Source organism: Bombus huntii, chromosome 1 (assembly GCF_024542735.1).
Source record: "Bombus huntii isolate Logan2020A chromosome 1, iyBomHunt1.1, whole genome shotgun sequence".
Classification (NCBI taxonomy): Eukaryota; Metazoa; Arthropoda; class Insecta; order Hymenoptera; family Apidae; genus Bombus; species Bombus huntii.
Genome location: NC_066238.1, coordinates 4,931,925 through 4,940,747, shown reverse-complemented (window position 1 = coordinate 4,940,747; position 8,823 = coordinate 4,931,925). Strand labels below are relative to the sequence as shown.

General features: G+C 27.5%; 1 protein-coding gene across 5 annotated transcripts; it reads left to right on the top strand.

Moving 5' to 3' along the window:
* The first annotated feature begins 4,554 nt into the window (after positions 1-4,554).
* LOC126871071 (RNA exonuclease 5) lies at positions 4,555-8,677 on the top strand. Of its 5 annotated transcripts, XM_050629477.1 has the most exons (11): positions 4,555-4,779; positions 5,293-5,396; positions 5,754-5,929; positions 5,995-6,179; positions 6,261-6,507; positions 6,583-6,781; positions 6,849-7,074; positions 7,144-7,288; positions 7,352-7,602; positions 7,676-8,069; positions 8,167-8,677. In XM_050629477.1, the coding sequence occupies exons 3-11, from the start codon at positions 5,801-5,803 to the stop codon at positions 8,458-8,460; spliced, it is 2,070 nt and encodes a 689-aa protein (XP_050485434.1). In that variant the 5' UTR covers positions 4,555-4,779; positions 5,293-5,396; positions 5,754-5,800; the 3' UTR covers positions 8,461-8,677. The 5 variants fall into 5 exon arrangements, with proteins under 5 accessions (XP_050485434.1, XP_050485425.1, XP_050485443.1 ...); XM_050629468.1 differs by lacking the exon at positions 5,293-5,396; XM_050629459.1 differs by lacking the exon at positions 4,555-4,779 and having other exon boundaries at positions 4,786-5,396.
* Positions 8,678-8,823: the final 146 nt, after the last annotated feature.

The following is an 8,823-nucleotide window of genomic DNA, read 5'->3' as shown; positions in this document are numbered from 1 at the left end:
ATTGGCACCATTTTTCTTGCCAAATTAAATTTTCCGGGCAAATTGAATTAATCAAATTATATACCATTATAAAAACAGAGCCTAGATAGAAAATTGTTTGACCTGCTAAATATTATAGCGAATACTATATTTCGAATATTGCGTATATTTACGTTTACCTCCACTGGTTGATTTCACCGCTGACACGTACAAATTTCGAATATCATTTTATATCAAACAACAGTCAAGGGAATATTTTTTGTACAAGACATTGTACTTTCACTGCATTTCCCAACGTATTGTCTGCGCTCATTTCGTCCAATCAGAGCCGATCAAATTGCTCAGGAACGAGAAGATGAGCAAGAGTCGCGTAAATGTTCGTACGAACTGCGAAATACGTTTCGTGGAGAAAGTGGGAAACGTACCTACACCCGCAAGCAATCGCACGATCATCGTAATTCCTGGACTAGTCGTGTTCTGTAATTTCTAGCAATTCTAGGATACATATATGTGTTTACAAAATATTGCTGTAACGTATGTTTTTTCAAAAACACGAAGATCACTGAAAATGCAACGATTCATTGCAATAATTGAGAAGGAAGCATAAACAGCGTGTATTCCTTCTGTTTGACCTGATTTCAACTCATTCGAATACGTGAATGAGACTTTCTCTGGTTAAATTGTCGCGTGAAGATACAAGGATATCATATACATATCACATTTTACGAACATCGGCTTGCTAAAAAAATACTAAGGATTATTTTTGAAACGAATGAAAAATCGAATTAATCGTTCGTTCATTTTATTGCACAGTTGTAATCATATAATTATAAGTAAAAATGAATAGAACATTTTTACGTGTAGAAATTTACCTACACAGGATAGCCATATGTAAAAATACGTAAAATATCAAAAGTAGAGTGCCTATGTTTAATGAATGGAAGAACTTTCTATTTAAATTCCATTTGTTTAGTCACATTCATAAAAATACGAAATTGCATAAACGTCCGTAGTATAATTATCAATATTCGACAAAAATAATAATTATAAAACAATGTTAAGATATAGTGACACATTATTGATTTATAATTGATAATTATTTTCCTAATAAGTTCATGATTTTGTATGATGTATAATTTTGTATTACGACCATATGTATTATGAATCAATTATTTACTAGAATGTTGTAGCATCGTTGATTTTTTGCTTTTCTTTATGATATTTTGCCTTCCGGTGTCTTAACGTTTTTCTTGTGGTGTATTAAAAAAATTGAAATATTATAAAGAAAGAAGGAAAATCAATGATGTTATAACGTATTGGGACAGCATGTTAAAGCTAGAAGAAGATATTAAAGTAATTTTTGTGTGCACAGTCAAAGTAAAATAATATAGAAACATAATTAATAAATTGGGATACAATTTCATTTATTATAGATTACTCTAATCACTCACCGATTAAAGATTGTTCCACTCCTTCTTCAATTTTGCATATAAAACGATATAAAATTCGTTCAATAGTCGCATTTATTCTTCATTTATTAACTACAACATAAAATTATACACAAATCATTAACTTAAATAATGTGTAAAAAACATATAAAATATCTTAACATTTATTGTATTAATATCATTTTTAAAAAAGTACACAATACTGTACCTTTTGAAACAATAATAATATATTCCAAGTATTGTTTCTGTGTAAGCTAAACCATTTTTTAGTACTAATCTTTCAAATACGTATGTATGCAAGTTTTCTAAGAATGGCTATTCATGTCTATTATAATTCAACTAAAAATTAAATTTAAAAATTAAATTGAAAAAACATTCGTCTTCTACACAAAACAGACAGTTGTCATCATACTCGTTTTCGTCGTCATCTTCGTTCTAATTTCACCGTACTGTATCCCGTTTAGCAATTAACTCGATGAATGGCAGATAAGAAGAAATACGTGACTCTTGTGTTAATGATGATATGATCTATTGTGAATTTATAGCTACAGTTATACCATTGCTTCATTAACATAATAACGAATGAAAATGAGCAACGGCTGATTATTATTAAAAACTTAGTCATAAAATAGTTATGAAAAAAGGTTTTATGTCCTATCAGAACAAGAGGTATGATCTTATTTTTGACTAACTTCACGTTTAAGATATCTTCGAAAATTCTAAAAACAATTCTTTAAAAACTGTTATAAAATTTAAAAATTTTAAGGTAATTAAAGACTCGATATTTAATATTACAATGTAACAAATGAACTTTGGAATAATCAAATTTTGTATTAAAAGGAGAAGGTTATGATACGACAAATTCAGCCTAGAAAATTCTAGCCCTTAAACAAATTGAGCAAATTGATTTTTCATAAAAATGCTAATTCAGCAAAACTAATTTTTACTTAGAAAATTCTAATATTTTAAATAAACTGATCATACTGTGTTCTTTGGTTGGCAGTTACAAAATTTTGTTACACGAAAGCTACTGGAACATATCATTGCCAGCCAATCGACACTATCTCAGAACAGATGTATTCTTAACCTTTCAAAACGAAAAAACAGGTTCATACAAATCCACATAAAAGAGCAGTTCACCTCAATTTCTACCACTAATGTTAATTACTACATTATAATGAGTACATGAACTGACGGTTTTAATCGCAAACTACTTTTGCAATTATACAGACGTATGTAACAGTTGACATCGGTACTAATTATAAGTACGTATACAAATTGTTATTTAAAAACCGATTAATCGGACTGCGATCTCGAAACAGAAATTCGAGATCTTAATTTTTCGAAAGAAAATATCGTATGCTTTTTTATAACATGCATATTACGTTTATATTAAATGAGACTTATAGAGACAACATTGATAATACATTGTTATTCAGTTCGATTCATTAGAAATCGAAGAGTTGGTATGCTCTATTAAACTCAGCTATCAACTACTTTTCTTTAATGTAAAAACACCGTAACAGTTTTAAGCAACATTTTATTACTTAAAATTATGGCTAATAATTTTCTAGCAATATTTGCGCCTTTATAATAATTCACAAATTTCACTATTTAATGAATTTAATACAGAAATAGACATAATAGAGTCATTAAATGTCGATAATTTGAAGCGATATCGATATATTCGATATATCCGATTGCTTCGGTAATTATTATCATCGATTAAAGCTAATCATCAATAAAATGGTCTTAAATCTGCTCTATTTATTTGAACCATTTGAATAAATAAGATGAATAAATTAAGGTAATTATTAATTAATTAATATATATTTAAAAATATTTGAACTAAATTACGGGTAAACTAAGCTGCCATGATTTACTAGGAAAAATATCAGACACCCAGTATAGAAAAGCATTTTACACTAATGCACCGCGAGCTACTTCGTGAAGAAAGAAATAGATTCAAAGGAAAAATATGTTTTCACCGTGCGGGTGGGGACTGCACACCGATGCATAAAGCGCATAATCGTACACGCTTAGAATCTTTTGATCTTCTCTGTATATACACATAATGTATCTTAAGTGGATGTTTGTGTCACTGTCGTGAATACTCGCTTTCTCTGACAGTAGCGTACCTATGATCTTTCTCGACATCGATGCATCGATCTGTATTAGATCTACGATTAAAATCGATTTGTTAAATTTTATTTATCAAATAAAATATATGCAATGTGTTAAAATTAAGTTTAATTATATGGTTCAGAATTTTCTAATAAAATATTTGTAAATTTTAATGATAGATGAGATGTTTTTTATTTATTTAGCATTTATGATTTTATATTATTTTATTAATTGCGTCATTTTTAATAATTCTATATTTTTTATTGAATTTATTTACATACTTTCATATTTATTGATATTTATTGATATTCTTAAATTTTTCACATACATTGAAAAATTAGATTGGTCATTTAATATAGTATAATAAAAAGTATTCGTATTGTAATTTACATAATATTAAATAAAAATTAGACCGCAACGAGAAACAGAAGTAAAAATTCAGTATAATTTTTATATACGTACTATGCTTACTATTACGTTCCTGATTGGAGAAAGGGACACTTGTTTCTTATGCACGATTCAAAGCATATAATTTAGCACATGAACTAGAAATATATTTTTCAAACAAAAAACAAGGTCAAGAATAAAAAGTTTCAAAATTATTATCGTTTGTATACAAAATTTTATCCAATCATATTACAATATAAAAAATATTATTTTTGTAACAGAGAACATTCTTAAGTTAATAAGTTTTCCATACAAATATTAGTATAGCACTTTATAATAATCTTTTTACTATATATTTCTTATTTTAAAAAATAGAAATTTTTATAAAATCACCAATAGTATCAAGGAAAATGAAAACAAAATAAAACTTACTCGTATTCCTTAAAAGCAAACGGCTTTTTTTAAAAAAGTATTTTATTTTAAGATTATCAAAATTTTTAAGAATATATTAAATTTATATACATAATATTTCTCAATTCATCCAATTCATTCAATTCATTAATACCAGACTCCATTAATAAATATAATTTTGCTGTAATTATTGCATGCTGACCTCTAGCGATGATATGTTACACAATAGAAGAGTAACATGTATTCTTTAATGTTTCCACATTTATGGTTGATGAAACATCAAACTTTCTAAGTTATATTCATTTTCGAATTAATCAAGAATATCAAACTATAAGTTGTGTGTGTACTATATGGATTATATGTGTTAATATTGTCACCTTTCTGAGAAGCAAAGACAGTGAAGACATAACCTTACTCATAATCAGTCATGGTATTATTTCTTTTTATTCGTTATAACCAATATTAATTAAATGTAAACAAAACGTGAATTACTTGCTATAGATTTTATAATAATAATTTTTGCCTTTGTTCAAAAGTTCATTCTACTAATTTGTTTTTTTATCACGTAAACGATTTGAAAAAATTGCATGATATAAATAAACAAACAATTATGCAGACCATCAAAGTTTATGTTTGTATTTCCTCATTTAAATACATCTATCGTTCTGTGTCATTAAAATAAATCAAGCAGTTTTGTACTTACTACTTAATGTATATTTTATATACTTCTATAAAACATATGCTGTGCCATTTATCAAGTGGCAATTTTAGTATTTAACAATGGATGGTAACCAAGTAATGGGGAGGAAAACGATAAAACTTATTATAGATACATTCTTATAGTGAATATCAAATTGAAAGATTATTGTGTAAACCTTTTCACATGAAATTCAAGAACTCTGTTTCTGAATTTTTATATGAACAAATGTATTTATTTGTCAAGGGTTATATCCAGCCCTCATATCTACATTTCTTGTATAGAAATGTACAACATTTCTTTAACATTGTATAACAGACAAATATTTTTCCCTTTAATTCAATTTTCAGGTAATTCTAATTGACAATTCATTTTTAATATCCAATTTTAATATCAAAGCTAAGTTTCACATATAACCTCATGTATACATTTACTTTGTCAAAAAAATGTATACTATGAAATACAGTTTTAAGTCCATCATTTATTATATCTTATGTATAGACTTCTATTATAATTTATAAGTTTTATTTAAAAATATGTGTGCCACTAAATTTATATTCGTATTATTTTTTCCTTATTAAATTTGAAACTATTTTATATGAACCATGAAAATTTCTTTTATTAATATCTAAAATGTGGGAAAATAAACTGACAGTCTATTTGAATTATAAATTTACATCAAAGTTTTTGTTACTTGTCTTTTTAAGGTACTTAACTTTAATCTTTTTCAAAAAATACAACAAAAAGAAATATTATGAAGAATTTAACAACAAAACAATTACAAAGAATAGAAAAAAAGAAAAAGAAGATGGCTGCACTTCTGGAAATAACTAAATTAAATGATAAAGATAGAGAAGCTAAAATGCTTGCTCTTAAGAAAGCTGTTAGTATACTTGACTGAGTTATAATATTTTTGTTGTGAAGTTCATATGATAAATATTATTTTAGTCTATAGAAGCAGATCAGTCAAATGCAAATGATACAGACAGCAGTGAAGTCTCCATGGAAGATAATGTCACACGTAAACGTCCATGTAATGAAGATTTAAAAGAAACTCTTTTGGAAGATTCTACTAAAAAAGAAAATGTAGGAGGTATAGAAGAATCAAATACACTTGCTAACAAAAAGCCTAGGTTTGTATACTGTAAAATGTTTGTATATATATATTTAGTGTGATATGTAATAATATAAATTATTTTTATTTGGCAATACAGATTAAGTGGAGATGAGTATCTAAAATTGAAACAGGAATTAAGAGAACGTAAAAAGAGACTTAAAATAATACCTCGATTTCATTTAAAAGTAGCTGGTGAAAGTGCTAGCTTAACTATTAATGTTAAAAGTGAAAACAGGATTCCTATTTTTCTTAGTGATATACAACATTTATTATTGTATTCATTACATGGTCATCACTCACCCTATGTGCCAGCAAGATGGTGTCACCTTGAAAAATATAATAGGGTAATATAAATATTGAACATATATAATATTAAAAATTTCTGAAATATCGTTAAACATTAAACATTTTTTAAAAAGGTCACACACACTGTGGTTCTTGTTGTTGAAGGGCTTTCCCTGTATCATTTTATGGCTTATGAAAGTATGTTTCCACATATAACATCAAAGTTGGAACATAGAGTAGAAGTTGTAACACCTACAGCATATGGAGGGTCTGTAATAGAGGATCTTGCAGCTGTTCCCATAACCGGGATGCAAAGCGATAAATTACTTAAACGTATGTACATTTTAAAATACTATTTGTTATAATATGTAACAAGCATACATGATGTATAATTTTTTAGAATATGGATCATTAGAGGCTGCATTACAAAATAACAGCGATGTAATAAAATTATTACTGACTGTTTTCCCAATGCATAGAGATCCATCAACAAATGCGGAAAAGTTTAAAACAGAATATGGCCTCCCAAAGACTGATAAATTCCCCCGTACACTATTACTTCTATCTTTATGTCAAATGGTAGAAGAAAATTATCCTGTCCCATTAAAGGGTGAACTAGCAAAAAAGTTAGTACCAATAATAAAAATATTCCGAATTAAATTTATACATTAAATAAATAAATATTTTATGTTTAGATACGGAAATTACATAATGACAAAGGATGTTTATGTAGAAGCTAATGAAAAATCTCCAATGTTTGGTCTAGACTGTGAAATGTGTAAAACAACTATTGGAGAATTGGAATTAACGAGAATATCTCTCGTGGATGAAAGTATGAATGTAAGTTCAATTTCAAAATTATTATGAGGAGGGTATCCAAATTCTATTAAATTCTTGTCACAGGTTATTTATGATAGTCTGGTAAAACCAGATAATCGTATCGTTGATTATCTTACTCAATTCAGTGGTATAACAAAAGAAATGTTGGAAGGTGTCACAACTACGTTGTCTGATGTTCAACAAACGTTACGAAAGTTACTTCCCGCAGATGCAATTCTAGTAGGACAAAGTTTAAATTCTGATCTTCATACATTAAAAATGATGCATCCATACATTATTGATACATCTGTTATTTTCAATATTACTGGTGACAGGTGCACGACTTATTTTCTTTATATTACAGTTATATTCTCACAAAAATTTTCCTATGCAAATATTTAATTACAGATATCGAAAGACAAAGTTACAAATTTTAGCAAGGGAATTTCTTGGTGAAAGAATACAAGAAAGTAGTTCTGGTCATTGTTCAACTCAAGATTCACAGGCTTCTATGAAATTAGTGCAATTAAAATTAGCAAATAGTGTGGATTATGGAGATGCTGTGTTACTTGGTCGTTGCAACATGGAAATATTGAAAATGAAACCAGAGAAAAGGACAGATAATCAGCAATCATTAAAAATTGAAATACGGAAGTATGCTACATCAATTTTCAAACATGTAACGAAGGATCAAAAAACTGCTGCCATTGTGGGTAATGGAGAAGTTATGAACGAATATTCTAGATATTTAACTTCTTCTATCAACATTATGGATGATGAAAATTTCGACAAAAACGATCAAGTGTGTGCCTCAACCATAAATTGAATTATTAAGGAATCGATTATTCGAATTATTAATGTCCACTATTCGTATTATCACAATTTTATTGTTATTACAGGTACGTCTTGTAGTGGCAGACAATAATAAACAAGCCGTCCTGCGAGCTACACAAATAGTCATGGAACATGCCTTTACTTTATGTCATGTTAGGATAGGACAAGAAAAATTAAAAAGTGATAAAATAGAAAAGACGTTCCGCACTGTAAATAAATGGGTACATAAATTATGGCAGCATATGGCAGTGAATGGTTTAGCATGTGTTATATTTGCGGGAGAAAATAATGCAGCAAATGGTGCTTGTTTTTTGAATCTGAAGAGAGAAATACCTGAAGATTATACAATACGCACTTAAAAATAAAAAAATTTATCATTTGTATACTAATTTAAAAGGAAATTATTAAAGAACTATCTTTCTAGTAATATGAATTGTAAAGAAATGTATGACAAACTAGAAAAGTCTCGTACCGACTAATTTCCATTCGATAATTATTTTATAAAAATGTACAAATATTGTATTATTAATAAACTTTTTTATTCCTTGTAAATTTAATAAAAGTCTTTATAATATATATATAAGTTCTATTGGATATAGCACATACATTTACGAAATGGACAAGAAATTAAAGAGAATATCGAATTTAATTAGATTGATTTTCGTTATTTTCATCTTAAATATTAAAAATTTGTTTCTATAAAGACGATATATTATCATACA

Bases quoted from the DNA above. Each gene is read 5' to 3' on its own strand.
- LOC126871071 (XM_050629468.1), top strand. From the start codon at position 5,801: ATGAAGAATTTAACAACAAAACAATTACAAAGAATAGAAAAAAAGAAA. The intron at 6,508-6,582 runs GTAATATAAATA...TTTTTTAAAAAG, and splicing joins ACCTTGAAAAATATAATAGG to GTCACACACACTGTGGTTCT. The intron at 6,782-6,848 runs GTATGTACATTT...ATAATTTTTTAG, and splicing joins AAGCGATAAATTACTTAAAC to AATATGGATCATTAGAGGCT.